The following is a 26,946-nucleotide window of genomic DNA, read 5'->3' as shown; positions in this document are numbered from 1 at the left end:
ATGAATGCAGCAGTCTGTTGGCGGGGGCCATTTGTGTAAGTTGGCGGTGGAGGAGAAGTGGCCTTAGGGTTGTTTCCAACAATACATCCTATTTATCAACTTCATAACTGTGACCGTGTGCATTGGAGAGGTGTTTAATGCTCAGTAAAGCCATGCATAATTTGATGTGTCGATGTCATACAAAGTATTTCTTACACTGTTGCTTGTCCTTTGAGAAAGATGTTTTATGATATTAAAAACAAACATTTTTTTTGCTCTCGCTGCAGGGTGAGTTTGTCCAAGGACAATGAGGCGCTTTTTCTACTTACCAACATAAAAAATGCATGGTGTAAGAATGGGCGGTAATCCGCGCCCTTGGCTTCTAACTGCTACTGTCGTCTTATGTTCACTGAGCCATGTTGTTTGCCAAGGGAAAGGTGAGTTAATATAGTGCCTGTGTGTTAATGTTTCCTTTTAATTTTTTTAACATTACTTCCTTCTGCACACATAAATATGTTTGTTCAGCGTGGATGAAAATTCTATCCCTTTTTTAAGTGTTCGAAACGGTGCATTCTAAAATGTTACTGTGCATGTAAAGTAGTTTTATTTGAGACATATTTTCGTTCAGAAACAATAATATCCCTTAACGTATTTATTTCACAGATTAAACTTAAAAAAATAAAAATAATGTTTAATGTAACAATTGTGGTTCTCATAACTAGCTCCACTCAAATAACTCGTTTTTATTCACTTGGAAATAATGAATTTCAAAGTTTGTCCTGCCAGGAAAAAAACCTTTGACTATAAATAGCTTGCTGTGGTGTCCCGATTCCCAAAGCCATTTACACAGAAATTTCAATGTACATGTGCAAATATCTCAATTTACGAGTACAAATTAGCTTTTGTGTTTTTTTGTTTTTGTTTTTTTTTTAAAGTTATTTTTATTAACATGAGTTCATTTATCATTAACAAAAGACAAAAATAAAGTAATATATTAAACATTGGTGAAACAGGTTCTTCGAAACCAACATCAGTGGGTAAAATGTAACCAAAGAATAATAATACATGATACAACATAACATGGGATACGAAACAGTAAAAAATAAAGCCAAGCTTTATATAAGTTCCCCTGATTTTTTTCATCTTACAGAGTGATTGAATCCCCCTAGCTTTAGTAAGTAAAAGCTCCATACTATGTATATCTTTAACCATACCCCACCATTCCATCACAGCTGGTGGTGATTTTGAAATCCAAGTCCGGGCTATGGTTAATCTAGCGCAGGCCAGTAATATAGTTAAGTCCTTCTGTTTAGAGTCCCAGTTTTGCCCCCCGATTAAAACATCCGATACTGTGAACAAAATAGGTCTATCTAATTTTAGTGATACGACTTTAGCCACCCCTTGCCAGAATTCTCCCAGCATAGGGTAAAAAAAAAAACATATATTGAAGATCAGCTGCCACCAGATCACATTTCGGGCCCTTGGTCCGATCACTAGTAATCTAATTTGATGCCCACTTGGATATTCGCTCTGGAGTATAATATAGAAAACAAATAGTTCTATATAGCTGTAATCTTAAATTATATGAATGTACTACTTTACATATACCACTAAGTGCAGATGAAATCGTATTGGCAGATATATTATATCCCATTTTCTGGCTCCACCGTACAGCTATTCTTCCACAATCACTTTCTTTATGAGAGTTAAAGCTTTTATAGCTAATGCTAACCATCAATTTATTGTCCCTTTGATATATGCATTCCTGTAGATTAGAATCCCGTATTACCATAAGCTTCAATTTTCGTACAAGATAATCACGTATCTGGTAATACTTCCATCGCATACTCTCTATTAAGTCATATATAAGCTTCAGTCTCTCAAATGTTAAGAATCCATTGGAGTTGTATTAATCTCCTAAATTTACAATACCCAGGTTAGCCCATTGTTTCCATCCCGCCTCATGAAATATTCCCGGGAGTGCTGGGTTATCCCATAAAGGGAATTTAGGATGGTAGATTGATATTTTGTATTTATTTAAGATAGCTCGCCAAATAAATATAGTATCACGTACAGTCTTGAATTTAACCCGCTTGTAATAGTTGGGGTCATTGACTCTATATAGAAACATCTTGGTTTCTTCTCCTAGCATAAATACATAATAAAAAAGTTTATTACCTGGATTTATTAGGCTACGTATCCGACATAAAAATGTTGACCAGAACAAAAGTTTAAAATCAGGGAAATCAAGACCTCCTTGATTGAATGGAAGTTTTAATAAATCAATTGCATGCCGTGCTTTTCGTACCCCCAAATAAAACTACTAAGTATGCCATCTAAACGATTAAAAAATGAGTTGTTGATACGTTAAGAAATGGCCCGAAACAGATACAGAAATTTAGGAAGAATTTTCATTTTGACTAAGTTTATACGCCCACTTATACTGAGAGGGACCTTATGCCATTTTTTCAGTAAGATGACTGTCTCTTTTAGTAAAGTTTCATAATTTAATGTGACCACTTCTTCTAAGTTAGCAGAGATTTTTACCCCCAGATAAATCGCAGTTTTACAGACTTCTTGCATCCTCATTGATGGCTTATAATTCACTACTACCTGGGTTTTATTCGTGTTTAATCTATATCCCAAGACTGCAACGTATCTTCTTGCTTCTAATATCCCTTAAATAGCTTCTTCTGGATCTATTGAATAGACAGCGATGTTGTCTGCATATACTGTTATTTTCAGTAAATGCAAACTTGAAGAAAAGGGGATTATGCATGATTGATTCTGCAAAGATACTAAGAACGGTTCCATAGATAGAGCGAATAATAATGGGGACAAAGGACATCCTTGACGAGTGCCCTGTAGTATAGGAAACATTGTAGATTGTAATCCTGTATAACTGATCTTTGCCTTAGGATGATCATAGATAGATTTGACCCACTGTAAAAATTGTCCTTTTATCCCAAATATTTCTAGTGTAGCCCAGAGATAGTCCCACCTCACTCGGTCAAATGCTTTTTCAGCATCTAGTAATATCATACCAAGTGGGGTTGAGCTAGCTCTGGCCACATCAAATGCAGCAACATAAAGGAGGGGACCCCTCTAACGTTACTTTGAGGTCAGGGAAAAGAGGGGAGAAAGAGTAAAAGGTACTAAAGAAGTTCCCTCATGACCTATATAATTTTAATTACCAACATGGTTTGTATATTTCAATTTGTACACACACAACAATAACCTCAGGACTAGTGTATAACATTTCTTTGGTATTTTATTTCATCATTCTTTGTTTTTCATTTTAATTTCTTATAAAATATTTTTATCTTTTTTATATATATATATATATATATATATATATATATATATATATATATATATATATATATATATATATATATATATATATATATATATATATATAGTTTTGTGCAAAATTCATATTCCGACAAATACAATTACAATTTCATAGTAAATGGCCCCTTGGCTATAAAAACACAACAATATTAGCACAATTCCACTCATACAATATCATTCATTCTGACTGCTAGCCATCCACACACTCCATACAAATGCAGTATCTGAACAAATCTTGATTCATAAGGCAGAAAAGTTTTCTGCCTAACTTTAAACCATCCGATGTTAAAATTGGTTCCGCGCAAGGTCGACGCGCGTTTCGGTGGGTTGTCCACCATCTTCCTCAGGACCTATGCAGATACAAACATTCCTTACACAAAAGAAGCTAGGGGATCTGAAATCAAAAAATATATATTGTTGTGCATATATACAAAGCATCATTTTTTAACTAATACTACACATGTTTATACTTGAGCTAGCCGACAGCCACACAACTGTGAAAAGGTCTCCACCCCAGATTTAGCTGGTGAACAAACTTATTAATTTAATGATATCAGTAGTTAAGACATTCCTCACTCAGAAGCAAAAGCCATCACCAAAGAGGCAGAAAACAAGGCGTAGAAGAGAAGAGGTTTAAGAAGGCATAGATGGTACAGTCATCTTAAATTGCAAAGGTGCATCTTTTTAAATATCTACCCTTAACTCAAGATAGCTTAAGGCAGAAGAGAAGGATCTCCAAACATACCAACCAATGTGATATGCTAGAGTCCTATTCCTAAGTTAACAACCGACACAACTTACTTTTGGTTCACAATATATGTGACAGCTGTCTTCCTTAAAGTTCAGTTAATAGTCCTGAAATTTTCAACAATCCAGGTTTGCGTGAAAAATTATTCCTAGGACATATAAGAGCAAACTATCAGAAAAATGTACTTATATGATCTACGTAGTTGCTTCTTAGGTCTAAGGGAACCTACCTTCTATATTTCTATTTTTATGCCATAAAATAATGGCTCCTGAGAAGTGGATCCCTTCTTACTGAATACGGTGAATAAGTATGAGAGACTCTCATAATTCCTGTAGAGAGGGACACTCCAACCAGGGACAACCATAAGTTTAAGAATAAATATAGTAGGATTTAGCGTGTAGTTTCACAATATTAGTCCAGACTAACCTTGTTTTTTTAAAGAAGTATTTTAGGGTGGATTTATTTCATTTCATACTGGATTCCCTCTTTCTGTTCAAGGATCGCTATTTCATACAAAGTCACTGCTGCAACCTGTGGATTAGACATCCGCAATGTCAGTATTACTAATCACCCTTCAACTCTTCGTTATTCAAGACAACTGTCGATTAAAAAGTGTTTTTGTCAGTGCAGACAATATGCTCCAGTCTAAAGCTCATCATCTAGCATTGATAATAGGAAAGCTATTCCTCATCTGTTGTCATCTTTTTATTTATTTATTTATTGGGCTTATTTAGTGCGACGGCTACCCAAAAAGGGTTTCCCGGCGCTATAAAAGATACTGAACAAAGAGGCAGAAAAGAGTTACAGGAGGAAAACCGGAACAGGTCATTGGTTGAAAAGCCAGGTTTTAATGGCTTTGCGGAAATGGATGTAACAAGTTTCTAGACGGAGAGATTGCGGGAGGGAGTTCCAAAGCTTCGGGCCGAGGAGAGAGAAGGATCTTCCTCCCATCCTCGCGCGGAGTGTTTTAGGGATACAAAAAAGGCCTTGAGTGGCAGATCTCAGGCATCGGGCAGGCGTATATGTATGCACGAGGGTTTGGAGGTACCTGGGTGCAATTCCCCATTTTATTCTGTGCATGAGGCAGAGGGTTTTAAATTTGACCCTGTTGTCAATTTTTAGCCAGTGGAGCGCCTTTAGTTGACTGGACATACAATCTCTCCTGTTGCATTTACAAAGCAGTCTGGCTGGAGCATATTTTACCAGTTGGAGACGTCTCATGACTATAACAACAAATAATACCTGGGGGTCAAAAATAGTAAGTCAGACAGAATGGATCGCAACACCAATACTACGCAAAAAACACCAGTGAGAACATCATGCATGCTAGTGAATGCAGGCCAAGTCAAGGCTCAAGAGCATATGGAGAAAATAGTTCCCATCAGAAGCCACACTGTACCGCCCTCTTTCTCATCATTTGGGTTCTCCTTACCCAGGAGACAAAACGGCCGGTCTGATGTTACCGTGACCGATAAATGTGATAAGTGGGTAGTATGTTGTGTACAAAAATTAAAGTGGCTACTGAAAAAAAGCAGTGTTTGGTGGTAGGAGTGAAAAGTGAGGGGTTTTAATAAAATTAGGTGAATCGGGTAGAAAAACAGAATTTATTAGTATCTCCCAATCCCTAAGGTTAAAAAGCAAGTGCAAGTGCGGGTTTGAAATAATAACCGCACTTGATGGTGGTCAACATGTTTCTGCATTACATAGAACAGAGTTTCCAATGCATTCTTCAGGACCTTGTTTAACAACACTACTGCTTAGAATAAATAGTAATGAAAAAATATCACCTGAAAGTCCCAGGTGTGTACTCAAGCGTATACTGTTATTGCATTGTATCGCACGGTATTGGATCCAGACAGAAAGACAAACAAACAAGAAAACAAAAGAACATGAATGTATCACATTCCCGTAGTTTTTTCAGTAAAAACCATAGTGTGATGGAGTCACATTCACACATACTAGGACATAAGTTCTAATATACACACTCACCCATATATGATGGTTACGAGGCTTCACCCCACCTGGCTGCAGCGCAGGTTTGAGGAGCACCGCTCTAAAAACAATTTATGAGTTACTTTTAGAGGTATTTCAACAAAGAAGTAAAAGGAGTTTACAAGGAGGCAAAAGATGGCTTAGTTGCTCCATCAAGTACTACGTTGGTTTATTGCAGATAACCCCGCCTGTACTATACCCCGGCGGTCAGACTAATGGCTAGATTAGAATTGTGACACGGATGCCAGTCCGCTAGTCGTGTTCATCAGATATATGGCCAAGCTTTAGGTAGAAAGAGTTGCAGCTTAGCGGCAAAACGGAGAGCGAGGTCGCTTTAAAAGCAGCGCTGCTTTCTTTTACGCGTTGGTATTGTCAGGCTTTCAGCGTACGCGCTAGAGAGCGAGAGCTGTGCAGCCCGCTTACCTGTCCGTCGGTGTCTCCTGGCAGTCATCCGTACTGTCTGGGGGCGCACCGGCAATCGTAAGAGGGAGCTGTTTGTACGTTCGTATTCAGCTCAAACAGCGTCACGTGATCCAGTGCGGTCACGTGATGCAGAGCATGCTGGGACATGTAGTTCCAAACGGATCTTTACGAGTTAATTTCTGTCGACAAAGGCAAAGTAATCTTTGGACAGTAATTGCACATAGAGATAAAGCCATTATTATGTGTCAATGTAATTAATAACGCTGGAACATATAATTCAAGACAGATCTCTAGAAATTAATTTCTGTCATCAAGACATATTGTCGTTTAGACAATGGCTACGTAGGGGGAAACCCTTTGTTGTATATCAGAGGCATTAATTGAGGGTGAGTTGGAACATCTAGCGAAAACCCGAGCCTGTGTGGTGCTAATAAATACCTTAGCAGGAATGTAAGGATTCATAGTTTCAGTCATATTTGTAGCGACTGAGAGTATGAGCAAATAATGGGGTTAATTAGAGGGACATCCACGGTATTGGCTCATTAAGGCCCTCCTTATCGCTGTTCAAGCGGTAAACCCATTTTTGTTCAATTTTGAACAAGAAGCGACTAATGTCAGTGCAAAAATCAGGAATCTGCGGTTGTTCCAGGACTGTCCAACAGAAGTCATCGGGGCCATGTCCTTTCTCCAAGAAGTGTGCAGTGAGGCGGGTGGCCTGTTTTCGGCATCGCACTGTACTTTTATGCTCTTGTATCCGTGTCCTTATTCTCCTGGTCGTCATGCCAACATATCGTAATGGGCACGGGCACGTTATCAGATAGATGAGATTACTGCTGTTGCAGTTTGTGAATCTGTTTTGTGTCCATGGGCGGTTGGTCCCTATGTCGACCACGGTGGATTTGCAAGTTTGGGGACAAACAGTACATGCCCCACAGGGGTGATGTCCGACAACAGGAGGTAAGTCCCACAAGGTGCCCACTTGTCTTGATTCCTTGTTCCGTGGGCGTGTGTGGACTAGCTGGTCCTTTAGATTTTGTCCTCTTTTGAAGGCAAAGATTGGTAAAGCGATGTCATCACCTCCAGTTTTCAAGATTGACCAATGTTTCTTTATAATCCTTTGCACTTGGTTTGATCGACTATTAAATGTATTGACCTTTGGAGGTAGAACAGCGCTAGGTGGGTTAAATGTGGATGGCTTTTTCAGTCCAGTGTTTTTATCTTCAATGACAGTTCCAATGTTTCCTGGTTTAGAAAAGAAATAGTGTAGTCTTATTGTATACGTCAATCCCGCAAACCGAAACCCTTGAGGTAGTAGGTGCTTTGTTAGAGCAGAGCAACCACCAGTCCATCACTCCAACACGCTTCATTATGCATTTAGCGGAAATTGCCATGAAAGAGAATTACTTTCGCTTCGAGGACACCACTTACCTGCAAACATCCGGGACTAGTATGGGCAGTGTTTTCGCGCCGAGTCTGGCGAACCTTTACGTCCATAATTTTGAACAGCAAGAAGTCCTAACGCCCGCCAACCCATACTTACCATCACTACATGTATGGAAACGTTATATTGACGACATCCTGGTGGTGTGGCGAGGCACGGAAGAAGATCTAGTGTCATTTCATGGATGGTTGAATAGTAAGAACGCTTACCTCAAATTTACCATTGAATATAGCAGGACATCCTTGGCTTTCCTTGACCTGAGGTTACATGCAACTCCAACTGGTATCGAATCAGAGCTTTATCGGAAGCCGATGGCTAGAAACGCATTATTGCGATATGACAGTTGTCATCCACGGGCCCTGAGGGACAATTTGCCCTTCGGCCAGTTTCTCAGGGTAGAAAGAAACTGCTCTAGTAAAGAGGCCTTTAAGATCCACTCGAAAAATCTGGAAGCTCAACTGAGTGAAAAAAACTATCCAAAGAAAATTATTCGTCAGTCTAAAAAGAGGGCGTCTAACAATAACAGAGAGTCCCTATTAGAGATACACCCTCCCAAAGAAAAGACCAACCGTATTGCCTTTGTCAATACATTTAATAGTCGATCAAACCAAGTGCAAAGGATTATAAAGAAACATTGGTCAATCTTGAAAACTGGAGGTGATGACATCGCTTTACCAATCTTTGCCTTCAAAAGAGGACAAAATCTAAAGGACCAGCTAGTCCACACACGCCCACGGAACAAGGAATCAAGACAAGTGGGCACCTTGTGGGACTTACCTCCTGTTGTCGGACATCACCCCTGTGGGGCATGTACTGTTTGTCCCCAAACTTGCAAATCCACCGTGGTCGACATAGGGACCAACCGCCCATGGACACAAAACAGATTCACAAACTGCAACAGCAGTAATCTCATCTATCTGATAACGTGCCCGTGCCCATTACGATATGTTGGCATGACGACCAGGAGAATAAGGACACGGATACAAGAGCATAAAAGTACAGTGCGATGCCGAAAACAGGCCACCCGCCTCACTGCACACTTCTTGGAGAAAGGACATGGCCCCGATGACTTCTGTTGGACAGTCCTGGAACAACCGCAGATTCCTGATTTTTGCACTGACATTAGTCGCTTCTTGTTCAAAATTGAACAAAAATGGGTTTACCGCTTGAACAGCGATAAGGAGGGCCTTAATGAGCCAATACCCTGGATGTCCCTCTAATTAACCCCATTATTTGCTCATACTCTCAGTCGCTACAAATATGACTGAAACTATGAATCCTTACATTCCTGCTAAGGTACTTATTAGCACCACACAGGCTCGGGTTTTCGCTAGATGTTCCAACTCACCCTCAATTAATGCCTCTGATATACAACAAAGGGTTTCCCCCTACGTAGCCATTGTCTAAACGACAATATGTCTTGATGACAGAAATTAATTTCTAGAGATCGGTCTTGAATTATATGTTCCAGCGTTATTAATTACATTGACACATAATAATGGCTTTATCTCTATGTGCAATTACTGTCCAAAGATTACTTTGCCTTTGTCGACAGAAAGTAACTCGTAAAGATCCGTTTGGAACTACATGTCCCAGCATGCTCTGCATCACGTGACCGCACTGGATCACGTGACGCTGTTTGAGCTGAATACGAACGTACAAACAGCTCCCTCTTACGATTGCCGGTGCCCCCCCAGACAGTACGGATGACTGCCAGGAGACACGGACGGACAGGTAAGCGGGCTGCACAGCGCTCGCTCTCTAGCGCGTACGCTGAAAGCCTGACAATACCAACGCGTAAAGGAAAGCAGCGCTGCTTTTAAAGCGACCTCGCTCTCCATTTTGCCTCTAAGCTGCAACTCTTTCTACTTAAAGCTTGGCCATATATCTGATGAACACGACTAGCGGACTGGCATCCGTGTCACAATTCTAATCTAGCCATTAGTCTGACCGCCGGGGTATAGTACAGGCGGGGTTATCTGCAATAAACCAACGTAGTACTTGATGGAGCAACTAAGCCATCTTTTGCCTCCTTGTAAACTCCTTTTACTTCTTTGTTGAAATACCTCTAAAAGTAACTCATAAATTGTTTTTAGAGCGGTGCTCCTCAAACCTGCGCTGCAGCCAGGTGGGGTGAAGCCTCGTAACCATCATATATGCGTGAGCGTGTATATTGGAACTTATGTCCTAGTATGTGTGAATGTGACTCCATCACACTATGGTTTTTACTGAAAAAACTACGGGAATGTGATACATTCATGTTCTTTTGTTTTCTTGTTTGTTTGTCTTTCTGTCTGGATCCAATACCGTGCGATACAATGCAATAACAGTATACGGTTGAGTACACACCTGGGACTTTCAGGTGATATTTTTTCATTACTATTTATTCTAAGCAGTAGTGTTGTTAAACAAGGTCCTGAAGAATGCATTGGAAACTCTGTTCTATGTAATGCAGAAACATGTTGACCACCATCAAGTGCGGTTATTATTTAAAACCCGCACTTGCGCTTGCTTTTTAACCTTAGGGATTGGGAGATACTAATAAATTCTGTTTTTCTACCCGATTCACCTAATTTTATTAAAACCCCTCACTTTTCACTCCTACCACCAAACACTGCTTTTTTTCAGTAGCCACTTTAATTTTTGTACACAACATACTACCCACTTATCACATTTATCGGTCACGGTAACATCAGACCGGCCGTTTTGTCTCCTGGGTAAGGAGAACCCAAATGATGAGAAAGAGGGCGGTACAGTGTGGCTTCTGATGGGAACTATTTTCTCCATATGCTCTTGAGCCTTGACTTGGCCTGCATTCACTAGCATGCATGATGTTCTCACTGGTGTTTTTTGCGTAGTATTGGTGTTGCGATCCATTCTGTCTGACTTACTATTTTTGACCCCCAGGTATTATTTGTTGTTATAATATTGTGTTTGGGGCATGTACCTGGTTGGTCGGTAAACCCGCCCTTAGACCCTTCTCCCATTGTTTGTTGTGTGTGACGTCTCATGACTGCCTGAGATGTCCCTACATATAGGACGTTACCATAATCTAAACTGGAAGTAATCAGTGCGTTGATCACCGTCTTTTGAGTGTCGTCCGGGAGCATCCATAGGATTTTTCTGAGCCATCTCAGGATTGTGAAGCAGGTAGTTGTAAGATTGTTAACCTGGGGCTCCATAGTTAGGCTGTTGTCAATAGTTATGCCTAAATTGCGGACTTGTTGCGATGGAGTTGGCAGGGGGCCCATTTCGGATGGCCAATGTCTGGAATTCCAGAGGTCTTGGTTGGGACCTACTACCAAGACCTCTGTTTTGCTTCCATTAAGTTTAAGCATGTTTTTGCTCATCCAGGTGGAGATGTTCCTAAGGCCAGTCTGTAGGCGAGACGGGACGTCGGGGTTATCGTTGGAGAGTGAGAATATGATTTGTGAATCGTCAGCGTATGTAAACATATTAAGACCAGCTGATTCTGCGATCTGGGCGAGCGGGGCTACATAAAGGTTAAAAAGCAGGGGGCTTAAGACCGAACCCTGTGGCACTCCATACGGGGAGAAGTGTACACTAGATGCCGCCGTACTGGAGGAGATTTGGAAAGTCCTGAGATGCAGGAAAGATGCAATCCAGTCTAGTGCCTTTCCTTTTATGCCCATGTTGGAGAGAGAGGCAAATTGTGGGAAATGGTGTCAAACGCCACGCTGAGGTCGAGTAGAATCAGCGCAGCTGAGTCCCCCTTGTCGACCAGGAGGCGAAGATTTTCCCCAACTCCAAGTAGAGAAGTCTCCGTCGAGAATCCGGTGCGGAAACCCGATTGGGAAGAGTGTAGGATGGCGTTTGGCTCTGCGAAATTTGCGAGGTGTTTATGGACATGCTTCTCCAAAATTTTGGAGAGAACAGGCAGAATGGATATTGGACGGAAGTTTGACAGGATTTTAGGGTCAGCCGATGTTTTTTTTAAAAGGGGTGAGACCATGGCATGTTTCCAGGATTGCGGGACCTTAGCTGTGGAAAGGGATAGATTTAAGGTTTGAGATAGCACGGCAAGTAGAGGAGTGTCCAGGAGTCTTGAGAATTGAGATCGGGAGGGGGTCCGCAGGTGAACCAGATTTAACCTTCCCTAAGATGTCACGCATACCTTGGACATCGATCCCGGGCCAGGAGGTAAGCGGCGAGTAGGACAGATGAGGTTGGGCATAGATGTCATCTGTATTGGGGCCGGGGTCTTGCGCACTTTTGGATTGAACTTGTTGTTGTATAGCTATATCCTGGTATATTGTCTCAATCTTGGATGTAAAATGTTTCGGCAGTTCCTCACACTGGAAGCTGTTAAGAGGAAGAGTTTTGGCTGAAGTATTAGCGCCTGCTAACTCTTTAACAAGATTAAAAAGAGTTTTCGACTTGTTGGTGGCTTCTGATATAGATTTGGCTACAAAGTTTGCCCTTGCTTTGTTACAGGCTTTATGATAGAGTTTGATCTGATGGTCTTATTATTTTATTCATATCTCAAAGTTTAGTAAAACTAAACGAATTAAGTCACTGTCAATATAATGTATCTGTTATTAAATTCCAGTCCACTAATCTTATATAACAACCACACACTAATCATTAATATAAGAAGTAGCGAGGAGTCCCTGCCCATAATCACGTACATATATATTCACATACTATACTTTTTATAACGATCAATATATCGGCAGTATGAGAGCCAAAACGAATATATACATTTCCTCTTTTCTTTCTTTGCAAGTCCCAAATTGTAATTACCATCAAAACATACGAGGAAAAGACCGTAGTTTTCAAAGGGCAAACATTCCTCGTTGAAAATCCCTGTAGTTTATAAGTATAACAATCAGGTTAATAAAGAACAGGAAAACCAGCCGGTTTGCTCTGTCACAAAAACCAAATATTTTTTATGTTAGGGTCACATTGGCCTTTCAAGGAAAGGTCAGCATATTTCTGCGAAGATCTAAAGAATGCCGTTACATGGAGGGAATGCTAAAAGGGACCCGAGAAGTCCCGTATTGTTTTAAACAATCCCATAGCTCACCTTAAAATTATGCGTCTCCTCATACGGCTGTCCTGCAAACCCGTGTTGCTGCGTGGCAAAAGAAAGAGTGGAGAAAATACGGAGTTTTTAAACCAAAAAAAGGGCGCCAACGCTGGTATTGCCTACAGCTGGGGTCATAGAGATACTTCTATCCTGGCCGGTCTAGAGGTGGAGTATGGACTAACAAACCTATCCACACTGCGGGCGCCATCTTGGAGTTCTCGTAAATGCCGAAACTCCAAGGATGTCCTAGTTAAATACTCTAATTCTAATACTCTATATTGTACAGTAATAGCGGCATCTCATCTCCAATCTAATTAGATAGTTCCTTAAATACATATAGATTTGTGAAATATAGATCGATACAAAAACAGAAAAAGAGGAATACAGATAGTTGCATGTTTTGGGACACCCTCTACTAAGTCTTCTTAGATAAATATCGCTCTGCACCGATCTCTTACAGAGCAAAGCGCGATAGATCCAACTTTTAGATCAAAGCGCGATGATTACAGCGTTTTAGATCTTTTTCAGCATCTAGTAATATCATACCGAGTGGGGTTGAGCTTGCTCTGGCCACATCAAATGCAGCCACTGCAGTATTTATATGGGTCGTAGTGTCCCTCCCTAGAATGAGCCCATGCTGTTGGGTAGACACCAAATCAGACATTATTGATGCCAGACGATTTGCCGGGATTTTAGCAAATATTTCCGCATCGGTATTAATGAGCGATATAGGTCTGTACGACCCACAATCATCAGCTGGTTTATTCTTTTTTAAGAAAAATACAATTTTCGTGATGTTCCACGAGCTAGGAGCTTTTCCCTCAGTTCCAATATGTGATATTACCTTACTGAATAGAGGACCTAGCTCTTCAATACATTCTATATACAGCTCTAAAGGGATTAAATCCTCTCCAGCTGCCTTCCCGGCTGCTAGCGACTGCACAGCTGTTTTAATTTCTACCATTGAGATATCACTGGTTAATTTGTCTAACTGTCCATTCTCCAACTGATTCAAAGGGGTTGTGCATGAATATCATTAAATAATGGCCGACTCTCTGGAGTATACAGATCCTTATAATATTTAGGAAATTGCTCTAGTATCTGCTCAGCGTTTTTATGAATCACATTATCTGGTACTTTAATAGCCTTAATTAAAGTTTTAGCCTTTTCGTCTGCTACTATGTAAGCTAGTATTTTCCCTATTTTATCGCATCCCTCATAATGAGCAAAATAATATTTATTCAATTTAGTAATGCTTTTCTCCCTCAGTGTACTTGTTAGAGTAGATTTCAGATCAACGAGAATACACCACAGAGTTTCTACCTCTTATGAGGGCTGTAACAATGCATCTGCTAATTGCTTTTCTGCTTGAAGTATATTGGCAATGGTATCATCTTTTTCTTTTTTCCTTTCCCGATTCTGTCTGAATATAAATTGTTGTGTAAACCCCCAGATGCTTGCTTTACATGCGTCTCAAACCACAATATGTGAGGCTGATCCTATATTAATTTCCAAGGATTCCTTCAAATGTATCTTGAGTTTGGCCATAAAATTCAAATCTAAGATTAAGCTTCTAGGAAATGAGAAAGGTCGAGGTCTCTGCTGATCGATCTTAATTTTGAATGTTAAAAGGATTAGGTTGTGATCTGATGTAATCCTTGGTCAGATTTCCATACAAATTGACTCCAATATTCTGCCGATACCCAGGCCATGTCTATCCACGAGCAACGTTTATGTGCAGCTGAGTAAAACGTATATCCAGCAATATCAGGATATAGCACCCGCCAAGCATCTTTTATACCATGTATTCTCCCAAGCTCTCTAATCGCAGCTCGCGTTTTACGCATCCTCTGAAATGCGCCTCTTCTAGTGGTGTCAATGTCATAGCTCATTATACAGTTAAAGTCGCCCATTATTACCCGTTCTCCCTCTGTCCACCAGCTCTATATTAACCTTTTTCACCCCTTTGTCCCCCCCCACCCAAACTCTCCCCTAAAAATGCCCATCTCCCACCCCCAAACCACCCTCCTTGTCTATAGAGGAGGATTCCTCTGGCTTCCCAGCTTCCATTAGTCTGGGCAGCCATAAAGAGCTACAGCGATAGTGATCCCTCGTGTATACTAACAGGACTCATATGTTTGATTGTGTACTTTATTTATTTTAAGACCCCCATTAAAGCAGAGAATAACTTTCAGCTGAAAGAAAAAATGAGAGAAGGAAGAGAGAAGAGAAGAAAAGAGACAAAAAAAATAAAAAGGTATAAGAAAAAGGGGAGAGGATCTGACCCTTTCACTACCCTCTCTCAATCAGTTATAGATCTTCGGGTATATTATACTACAGTAAACTTTTTCCATTAATATAGATCATTATTCCGTTTTTCCGCCAGTGCTTTCCCCTTGCCACTTAATCAACATCTTCTAAACTTCCATCTCACCCGTAAAGAAGTAAGTGTGACCCTTCTTGAACACTTTGAGCCTAGCTGGCTCCTGCAAGAACACCTGTGAGAGCTGTAATCGGATCTATAAATTGCCTCAATTTCCATTGCCTGTCCATGGTAGCCTTACTTAAATCCGACCTAACAAAGAAGGTTATAGATTCCATTGTGACTGGGGTATTAGGGCGAGCCTTAAGTGAAACTGCTTGCCTCAATAAGAAGTTACCCAGATAGATCAAAAAAGGCAGCGGGTTCTGGATTCCCTTGTTTCTCTGTACCAAAGGTAGTCTGTGTTCTCTTTGGACCTGCGAGTCCCAGTCCCAGTCCGATAGATCCGGAAATGCTTTTTGCAATAACTGGACGATATAAGCTCTTGGGTCCCCGCCCTCTACCCCCTCTGGAATGCCAAACAATCTAAGATTTTGTCGCCGCTGTCTGTTTTCCATATCCTCCAGCTTTATTTGCAAAGCTGTGATCTGGTTCTCATGTCTTTTCACAGACTCCTCCGTGCCAGCAAATGATTCCTCGACACCAACTACTCTTTGTTCCAATTCTGACATCTCAAGCGTCAACCCTCCCAGTTTGCTTGCCATTTCAGAAAGTGAGTGTTGTACTCTCCTATTATCCTCTCGCATCTGGACATAGGGTTGCTGCGCCTCCTGCCTTTGTTCACTAAGCATCTGCCAGATTAAACCAAGCGAGACATCTTCCTTGGTCGAGCCGGTCTCCTGCAATGTCTGAGTGATCAAACCTGTCTGATCCGAACTATCTAATGTATTGGCAGAGTGGAGAACCGGAGAGGCAGCAAAGAATACCGACTGTCCCGTCATACCCAGCTTGCCCTTATCTGTTTCTAATATACCTGATGATACATCTTTTACAATATCCCCTTCTGTAGGGCTAGCACCTGAGAGCCTCAGTGCCATCGATTTGACACCTCCTTTTGACTGAATCCATCTCCGTAGCGGACTGTCCTCAATCATCGATGTTCCTTTAGTAGTTAGACTAGTAGTTAGATTATTTTGTCCCCTGAGCGCCTTCTTTATTTTATTCTTAGCTTTTGTTCTCCCTTTCTTGCTCCCGGGCCTTTATCAGTACTTTTGTTCGACTCTCTGAGGTGCTCATCTACCGTCTCCTCCAAATCCTCAAACCCATCGTTGGAAACAGAGTTTTCTCCCAAAGCAGTACCTGTGTCTACATCCTCAGCATGATTATCCATAACAGAACCTGCTTTTACCCCTATTTCTGCAGCGGTGATTGGGTTAAGGTCCCCCGCCAGGCCAGAGGTTTCCAGAGTTTCTAAGGGGATTGCACAGAGCGAAACGTTACTCGGGTCATTCCTAGAAGTTATCTCTTTTCCTCGTGCAGTGTTTAAAGGTGATACCCCTTTCTCGTTTTCCCCCACTAGGGACTCCTCCATTTATCTTGGAGCCTTTCTTATGCCTATGTTTGTCCCTGATTGCACCATATTGCTAGTTGCACCATGGATCTCTGTGACAACATTGTAAAAAAAACAAGAAAAAAAAATTAGCTTTTGTGATTCGCACAACATGGAGTTTGCACTTTTTAAGGGATTTATGCAGTGCTTAATTTGAGCCGATGGTTTCCGTGCTCAGCACCGGCACTTAATCATCAACACCAGCGCTTTCAAAGAGAACCAGTTAAAGACGCATTAAAGGGACATTAAGGGGCTTATTTACAAGCCCCTTGAGCCGTTGGTACGTCACTTTTAATATGGGAAAAAGTGATGTCTCAGCAGTGCTAGAGCCTTGTAAATAAACCCCTTGTTCGCCAGGTCCGAAGTCGGTAGACCTGAACATCACGCCACATCCTCTCCCAAATTTCATGGCTAGTAGTTGGTTCTGTTTTAGGCGGCTGTAACAGGAGAAATGGGCTGGTGCAAGCTGTCTCCTGATGAGAGCCCAGGCACTTATGTTTTCTACAAATTAACCACTGGATTTATGTATGCCGTGCCTTACAACAGTATGGTGTGATATTGCACATAGGTCTCTCCTCCCCCGGGTGTAGTTTTCGTGTACCTCTATCTGTTGCTTTTCTATTTTTTTAGGATTACAATTCTTATAACACTTTTGCATGATATTTACGCTAAACCTGCAACAGTTCTTTGTAACACATGTATTGATTTCAAACCTGCATAGGGACGTTTGTTGCGATTTTGTCATATTAAACATTTTTTCTTGTGCAAATGTGGTATTGCAATCCCCTCACCGAAAACGTAGGATCTTGTGCTGTTTTATCATATCGATGATGTGAATTTGAGCATTGAGGGTTCCTATTGTATGCAAATCTAGCAAGCACTAGTCTCTGGCTCTGTGTTGTGGGTTCAGCTCCCTGCTTTCCTGTGCACCACAAGGACGAAAGGTTTTACAGGGACTGAAGAGCTTTTACTTAAAATCAGATCAAAGTGACTTTTGGAATACTGTTACTCAGCTATTGCTCCTGTGATAGATGTGGGCTATTGTATGTTGTGTTGGATTTTATATGCAGTCTAGAAGTCATTAAAATTACATTTCGTGTATTGAGTTCAACTTGGTACTAACAATGTAAAACCCCGGAGCAGACCAGTTTCAAGGGTAGGAGTTGGAAGGGACAAGATCCTGAATTGGAGTGGGTGGTGGGGAGCAGGAGTAGGGATATAGATAGAGAACGTGAAAAAGAGGAGCAAACAAATGAGAGGAGACAAGAAAATAGAAAAACTTGATTTAAGTCTATTATTATCTAATCTCCTGTAAAACCTGTACATTATGTGCGAGGAATTACATTAGGGCACTTATATATCGGCACATTTTGCCATAGACACACAGATTCAAATAGATAAAGGCAAGACCCCGGAGCAAGCGACTTATAAAAGGAGAGCGGAGGTGAAAAGAGGCATGATTGAGAACATTTAAATCAAAGGAAGCAAAAAGATAGGACAGAGTGTGAAATAAAGATGGAACTAGGGCTCAAGATACCAGTAATTACAAAGCAAAGGAGTGTGAGCATAGGGCAAAACAAAGAATAAAGATGAAGAAACTGAACATGGGAAAGAAGTAAAAAAAAAGTAAATTTTACTAAAAACTCTGATGTGAGTGAAAATCAAGACAACTCGTACTGGGTAAACAATTATTGGTCCCAAGAGAAATTGCAAACATTAAGTTTCCAAACTAAAGCAAGGTAAGGAAGGTTATGTGAGCCCGTCAATGGATACTTGGATGTCTTAGTACAATTGTGTCCTGGTTTCTTGCCATTGTGTTTGACACAGATTTGCATGTGGTTAGAAAGCCAAGTCATGGGCTTTGCGACCGTCCTCTGTTCCTTTGTTTTTAACTTTGGTTTTCACCTTGCACTTTATATTGCTAGGTTGGCAGAAACAGTCTAGTTTGACCTCGCGGGGGTCCTTATTAAGGAAGCCATGTGTGCCATACAAGCAGTCACTCTTAGTCTCTGGCGCTCTAAGGAGTCCTTGTTTTCATTCCATTTTGTGTTAGATACTGTGCAGAGTACTTCATATGTCCTTGTCAGTCCGTGTACTTCATTCCACCCCTATAAATATTTTTCACGCTCCCGAATTAAGTTTGCAATGATTACATGGAGTGTTTCTCAAAAGGATATCTTCCAACTAGATTCCTTTGCCAGTGAAATTTTGTTGGTAGCAAATGTCCTTAGTCAAAGGCATTTGGAATGCATTGTTTGTCCCTTTTTATGCAGTGAGGTATATGGCTTCTCAGCCTATTCTAGAAAAAGTTAATGCATTATTTACGTATTATCACACATTAAGAATGTTTAATAGGTGATTAGGTTGTAATCCATGCTGCTAATATATCGATGAGTCCTGTAAGTCGGTAATCTGGTTTGTAAGACTATTAATTGCAACATTTCTTTATCATATCTCCTTATTGCCATAGCGTTTGTTGGAAATGGCCCTTTTTGCAGGGTTATCCCCAAACTTTTTGGTTCTTCCTCCTTTATTTTTCCTGAACTGTGGTTGTTGGCAATAGGACTCTGGGCACTTTACCACTGCTGTTCAGTGATAAAAGTGCATATGCTCTCTGTATAAATTGTTATTGTGATTGGTTATCCATGATTGGCATATTTGTTTTACCAGTAGGTCCCTAGTAAAGTGCACTGAGTGTGCCAGGGCTGGTGATTCAAATGCTACTAGTGGGCCTGCAGCACTGATTGTGCCACCCACATGGTTCACTTCGGGGAGCTAGGCCGCTCCCCGGAGAGAACCACTGTAAAAGGGTTGTGCGCTCATCCTCCTTTGCAGAGGAGAGTTTAGGCACTTTCCATGCATTGTGCGGTGCCAATCTAGCCGAATGGGAAGTGCTGATAAGACGGCCTTGGAGGAGAGAGTAGAACAGAAAAGGTGACCTTGGCCGCAAGTGTAGACACTAACTCATTTCAGCACCTCAAAGGCAGGACTCTTGATTGATAGAGGGACTAAGCTCTGACTGCCTTGACTGCCTGCCCTTCTCCTTACCCTGACTGCCTTTCCTGCTGCCGGCTGTCCCACCAGGGTCTCCAATGCAGCAGCCAGAAATAGATTTTGCAGTGCGGAGTAGGTGTCAGTATGAGGTTGGCATACATGTGTGTGTTTGTCTTCAAAAAGAGCTTTTAAACCCATTTAGTTATTTTATTGGTTCTTTTGGTCAGTAGTGCACTATGTGCCGCACATTTTCAAAAGATAACTCACTGGGGTTTTTTGGAATTGCTAAGAAAAATGTATTTAACATTTAGATTAATTTCACTCATTGCCAGTGTGGCTCAGCTTAATTTCTAAAAAAATTCTGCCCCTCAGTTTCCCAAAAATATAATTTGGGATAAGACTTGCAAACTTCCAGCAAAGCTCCCTTTACAATAAATGCAGTTTTAAAAAAAGGCTACTAATTTAAGTGTCTTTGGCAAAAGAGAACCCTCACTGCCTTTTGAAGTCTTAACCACTTTTTACAAATATTCATTGTCCATTGGGTTATAAAATGTATTTTCTGTTACAGTTTTCCTCTTAAAACTTGTGATAGGATAGTATTGATGATCTAAAAGTACCCAAAATGAATGTTTCCAGATTATGCTATTTTCAAAAGAATAGAAAGTTGATAAGTTGGGCATTAGGCTACTCCACCTTGGCAAAGAGCACGAAAAGCGTTAGGCCACTGGTTAGCATGTTTTGAAATTAAGCTCTGTTGGATAGTGGGTTATTGGTAGGGGCAAATGTAGGTCTGCCACTGGCAATAAGGCCACTAACACATAATAGGACCCAGCATAGGTCTTCGAAAATTATTCCTATGCTCAACCCTTGGTAACGTGGCTGCGAGCAGACAGGCTTAACTTCAAAGACAGGTATGTAAAGCATTTAAAAACACAATTTCTGTAAATAATTAAGACACAACACAAAATAAAAATCCAACACCACTTTATAAAAATAGGTTATATTTGTATCTTTTAAATGACACCAAAACCAAAAACATCCACTGTAGGGAGCCAGAGATATGATTTTTTTAAAATTAGTCACTTTCTAGTGACCCAACAGTCAGAGAAACCAACAGTGACCCTTTTAGTCATTTCGTTTTCTGTCAGGGACGCACCTTTATAAATTGTTCTGAAGAATTTTCTCACCACTGTGGTGGGCCGCCTTTTTCAGCAAGCTGGGTCCAGTTAGACCACCTTCCTGGAGTTCTGCTTGCGGGTCCCAAAGTATACAACACACAATCCAAGGTTCTGAAATCTCCTAGAGGGTCCTTGAAAGTGTGAAACTTCAATTCCGCAATCCACTTGAAAAAACCCTTACAAATCTACTGGTATTCCAGGATTTGAATTATTTGTGGGATTGTCCAGGTGAGCTCTGTTAACCTGTAGCTCGCAGGGAGTCCACTGAGTCCTTTTACAGCAAGGTAATCCACAGGGCTGCAGTTTCACTTGGTGTAGTCTTCGGAGGTCAGGCCTTAGAAATCTTTACACAGAAAACTTATTTTCAGCAGGGCACTTCTTGCTTCAGTAAGTTTAAAGCAGCAGATCTGGAGGGCTCTGCCCCTCTCAGATATTTATTCAAAATTCTCTGGGTCATGCACCAGGTCACTTCTGACCAATGAGAGCAGGGCAACTCCTCATAGTTATGACCACATCCTATAGAGTGTGGCATTAGTTTGTGCCAGAGTGCATCATTTTTCCAAATCCATAATGGCTGATTTTCCGGCAAGGAGGTAAGAGCTGGCTAAACACACCCCCTGGGATGGCTTATTTCCATGGACTCAACCCCTACCATCTGCACATACCTTCGTTAAGCCTAGCCCTGACTCTGGGTCAAGAGTGTCAGAGTGAAAATGAAACCCAGTTCTCCCCTCTGCCTTTGAAGAGGATGCCCCTGGCCTGGCATTCCTATAGACCAGCAAACTGCCCTCCCAGCAGAGGGGTGCTTTATCACCTCTTCAAAGCAGCCTGGCTAATCCACTTAACTCTGACCAATCAGGGCAGACCACTGAAAGGCTGAATTTGGACTTACAAACAAGAAAATCTTGAAACTTCTTGTATGTACACTTTAGGACAAATTCAACAATATCATATTGTTGGATTTACTACTACCATTCTGGGAAGTCTTTGAATGGTCCGGCTAGTCCTTTCCTATCAATATTTATTAATCAATAACTTCCTACCATGTTAACCTATGGGCCATGGGATTTGCAATGGGGAAATGACTTGGGCCACTATTATAGCTCCAGGGCTATTAAAACTATATTTTATAAGTATTTCCCTAATTTCTACAGGACCCCCATCCACTGTGCAACTAAGGGAGACTTCAGGGGTTCTGAATCTGCAGAAATATTGCATTCTTCCATACCCAGTTCTTCTAGCATCAAAGTCGAATTTGAGCAGCTCTTTAATACAATGTGGGGAGTGAAATGTAAAATTTCACTTTACCCAGGCATATAAAAACTAATTTTATAGGGGCGTACCTTATAGATAACTGACCACCCACCCCTGGGATACCTAGGAATGACCCTGGGGGCCCCTACTATGCAAAAACATGGTATTTTGTTTTTATTTTTAAGGGCCCCTACCCGCAAAGTCGAGTTTGGGCACAATTTAAGGTTTAAAAGCTGTCCTGGCAACCAGTGCTGCTTTTAAACTGACCTCAGACTTCAGCACAACATACATGCTGGTGCAGAAAATCTGCTGGCCTCTAAACTGCCATGCCCTAGGATACTGAAGACTTTTAGATATTTTCAATCCCCTGCCCCATTGCATACTAGGGGCTTATGGGGTAGGTCATGCCAATTACAGGAGTACCCCACCATACCATACTATACCCTAGTGTATGTTGGGTGTCTTAACTGTATTCTAATGTGTTCCTTTTAGCTTGGCACTGGCCCTGGGCCTGGTTAAACAGAGCCCAGGGTCAGTAAGAGTCAGTTACCACCAGTTCCAGTCAGCAAAAAGTTGGAGGGTGCCCAGGGCACAGGATGACTTTGCAACATAGCCCCCCAAGTGAAAGATGATGGGTTACTAATCTACACCCTGGTAGTCCTCATCGGCTAAGTGGAAAAACCTGGAAAGTCCATCTGCATTGGCATGGGCAACCCCAGGTCTGTGTTCCACTGTAAAGTCCATTCCCTGTAGGGAAATGGACCACCTTAACAGCTAGGGATTCTCCCCTCTCATCTGCATGAGCCACCTGAGAGGCCTGTGGTCAGTTTGAACACGAAAGTGAGTACCAAACAAATATGGTCTCAACTTTTTCAGTGACCACACCACAGCAAAAGCCTCTCTCTCAATGGCACTCCACCTCTGCTCTCTGGGAAGAAGCCTCCTGCTAATAAAGGCAACTGGCTGATCAAGGCCCCCTTCATTTAGCTGTGACAAAACTGCCCCTATCCCTAGCTCTGAAGCATCAGCCTGAACTACACATTATTTTTTTGTAGTCAGGGGCCAGTAACACTGGTGCTGAACACATAGGAGCTTTGAGAGTGTCAAAAGCCTTCTGACACTCTGGGGTCCAAATCACCTTTATGGGCCTCTTTTTAGAAGTCAGTTCTGTTAGGAGCCCCACAATCGTCCCATAATTTTGAACAAACCTTCTATAGTACCCTGTCAGGCCAAGGAATGCCCTGACCTGAGCCTGGGTAACAGAAGCTGTCCAATCTAAAATAGTTTGGATTTTAGCTTGGAGCGGCTGTACATGGCCCCAACTACCAGGTGGCCCAGGTACACCACGGAACTCTGCCCTACTAGGCAATTGCTTTGCCTCAATAGTCAGGCCTGCTTGCTATATGGCCTGAAGCACTTTCCTTAGGTGGTTTAAGTGATCCCCCCAGGTAGAACTGTATACAGCTATATCATCAAGGTAAGCTGCACTGAACTGTTCCAACCCAGACAAGACCCTGTTCACCAACCTTTGGAAGGTGGCAGGTGCATTCTTGAATCCTAAGGGCATTACCTTAAACTGATAATGTCCCTCTGGTGTGGAGAATGCTGACCTCTCCTTTGCTCCATCAGTGAGGGCAACCTGCCAGTAACCTGAAGTCAAATCAAAAGTACTCAGGTACTTAGCAGCCCCTAACCTATCAATATGCTCATCAGCTCTAGGTATAGGGTGAGCATCAGTCTTTGTGACTGCATTCAAACCTCTGAACCAGAACCTTAACTCCTTGGGTCCCCCCTGAGGATTATGTTTAGGTACCAGTACCACTGGACTGGCCCATGGAGAATCAGACGGTTCAATTACCCCCAGCTCCAGCATCTTCGCAACATCAGCTTTAATGCTGGCTCTGATGCTGCCAGACGACCTGTATAGTTTATTTTTGACAGGTAGGCTGTCACCAGTGTCAATGTGGTGCACACACCACTCAGTGATGCCTGGGGTCAAAGAGAACAGGCCAACAAACTGCTCCAGCACCTGCTTACAGTCTCTGTGCTGCTGGTCTGTCAATTTGGAAGAGAGTACAACTCTTTCCACTGACCCATCTTGCACATTAGTGGAGAGGAGGTCGGGTACAGGCTCAGTTTCCTCCTCCACACCCTCATCAGTGACCAGTAACATGGTCATGTCTGCCCTGTCATGGTGGGGTTTCAATATATTCACATGCAGGACACTTTGAGGGTACTGGAGGGTGCCAAGGTCAACCAAATAGGTAACCTCACCCTTCTTTTCTAAGATTGGAAAGGGCACACTCCTCTTGTCATGGAGGGCCCTGGGAACCACAAGCTCCAACTGTCCTGGAGTATACTCAGGCATAGTAGCCTTTTGATCATACCGGTGCTTCATGAGCTCCTGGCTGGCCTCCAGTTTGCTGTTTGCCTTGTACATGTACTCCGCCTTTCTAGATCTCTGGCCTAGCACATTGCCCTTAGCTTCTTTAAGAAGCTTCTCTAAAGACTCTCTTAGCAGGTTCAATGACCCCCTCACAGGGTGTCCAAACACCAGCTCAAAATGACTGAAACCAACCCCTTTTTGTGGCACCTCCCTTTAGGCAAACAGTAAGCATGGGAGGAGAACATCCCATCTCCTCCTGAGTTTCTCTGAAAACCCATTTGTCATGCCCTTCAGGGTTTTGTTGAATCAACAAGACCATTTCCTTATGGGTGATCGGGGTGGTGAACTTGTAGTTGACACCACACTCATCCCACATATCAGTCCGATAGCTGGACAGGAAGTTTGTGCCCCTATCTGACACCACCTCTTTTGGAAAACCCACCAAGCAGTGCTCTAGCCACTGCAGGAGCATTAATGGTTCTAAGAGGTATGGCTTCAGGGTATCTAGTAGCAATTTCAACTACCACTAAGATGTACCTATTCCCTGATGCAGTAGGTGGGTCCAGGGGACCAACAATGTCCATCCCCACCCTTTCAAAAGGAACCCCAACCACTGGCAGTGGTATTAGGGGAGCCTTTGTCTTGCCCCCTGCCTTGACACTGGCCTGACAGGGGACACAGGAGCTACAAAGCTCCTTTACCTTTTCAGACATAAATGTAAATTCGGTATTTGTAAAGCGCACAGCTACCCATAGGCATCCCGGCGCTGGGGGCCGTCGGGAAGATTAAGCGAGCTATTACCCAGAGTCACATGGTGCTGGGCAGACCCCTGCTGCCCGTGCCAGGGATCAAACCGTGATCCCCAGTGTCTGGCGTCAGTCGCCCTGGCCGCTGCGCCACACCTCTTCCCTCATAAGGGGCCAGTAGAAATGGTTCAGAAACCCGTTCCATGTCTTTGTCTGTTCCAAATGTCCTGCCAAGGGGATATCGTGACCCAAAGTCAGGATGAACTCTGTACTTCTGGGGCACCACCAACCTCCTGGTGGCCCCTTCCTTGAGGTTTCTGGCCTCAGTATAAAGCAGTCCATCTTCCCAGTAGAGGTTATGAAACCCACTGTCATCCCCTTCCTCTTGCTTAGAAGCAATCCCTGTCCCTGTCTGAACTCCCCTCTGGAGGGGTCCACCTGCTCCTGTCAGTTCTGCCAAATCTGACAGCTCTGGCAAGTATGGAGTCCCTCCCTCAGAGGCCAGATCTTCCCCATCAGGGATAGATTCTACCTTGACCTCTGGAGTTCCCTGGGCTGGCTCACCAGGTCCAGTGCCCTTGTCCTTGGATGCTTGGCTCTTTGTTCCAGGGTCCAAGTATCCAGCCCCTTCCTTCTGGCTAGTCTGTGACCTAGTCACATCAAAAATACCCACTCAGGGAGCTCCAATATTTTCATATGGAGTCCTCTCGCCACCTCTGACCACGCAGAGGCTTCAAGATCATTGCCCAGTAAACACTGGACTGGGAGCACCTTTGACACAGCTACCTTCATAGGGCCTGTCACACCTCCCCATTCCAAATCCACCACAGCCATAGGATGGAGTTTAGTAGTGCTGTCTGCATATGTCACCTGGTGAAACTCATCAGGTAACAACATCTCTGGGGGCACCAGTTCACCCAGGACCATAGTCACACTAGCCCCAGTGTCTCTGATAGCCTCAACCTCAGTCCCATTCACTTTAGGCCTCTGCCTGTACTTGTGTTTGGAGGTACGGCAGCAAAGGTGGCAATATTCACCCCTCCCAGGGACACTAAGGTTGCTTGCACCACCTGACTACCCCTCTCTGGGTTACCACTCTCCACCCATACACTGACACTGGCCATCCCTGTGGATGGCCCCCTAGGGGGGAGCTTCTTGATGCAGACAGCATCTCCCTGCTTATGCCCTGGCTGGTTACAGTCAAAGCACTTACCCACCTTTGAGGGATCAAAGAACCTACCAGGCTTTCCCTGAAGCCCCCTCCCTTTGAATTTGGGTTGGCTCGGGGACACCCTCCTTGTGCAGGTTGTTGTGGGTCTTTGGAGGACTCCTTAGGTTTTTGACCTTCATTTCCCTGGGCTTTCCCCTGAGGAGGGACCTGTCCTCCTTTCTTCTGGTCACCCCCCCTGATGCTGAATGGAAACCCGGGTTCTCACCCACTCATCAGCTGATTCCCCCAGCTCTCTGGGGTTTGTCAGCTAAGAGTCCACTAGATACAGGCGTAACTTCTCTTCTGCACAATGAGTCAA

At 42.6% G+C, this 26,946-nt stretch overlaps 1 protein-coding gene across 2 annotated transcripts in view; it reads left to right on the top strand.

Moving 5' to 3' along the window:
• Window positions 1-26,946, top strand: part of LIFR (LIF receptor subunit alpha) — a 611,573-nt gene that overhangs the window by 320,225 nt on the left and 264,402 nt on the right. For both annotated transcript variants that reach the window (XM_086960553.1, XM_086960554.1), the window contains exon 3: window positions 267-416. In XM_086960553.1, the coding sequence (XP_086816679.1) occupies window positions 320-416 (97 nt within the window). In that variant the 5' untranslated portion in view covers window positions 267-319. The remainder of the gene's footprint in view (window positions 1-266; window positions 417-26,946) is intronic.

Source organism: Lissotriton vulgaris, chromosome 3_1 (genome assembly GCF_964263255.1).
Source record: "Lissotriton vulgaris chromosome 3_1, aLisVul1.2, whole genome shotgun sequence".
In the NCBI taxonomy this organism is placed as follows: Eukaryota; Metazoa; Chordata; class Amphibia; order Caudata; family Salamandridae; genus Lissotriton; species Lissotriton vulgaris.
Note: the sequence above shows the minus strand (reverse complement) of the source record. Positions and strands in the feature narration are given on the sequence as shown.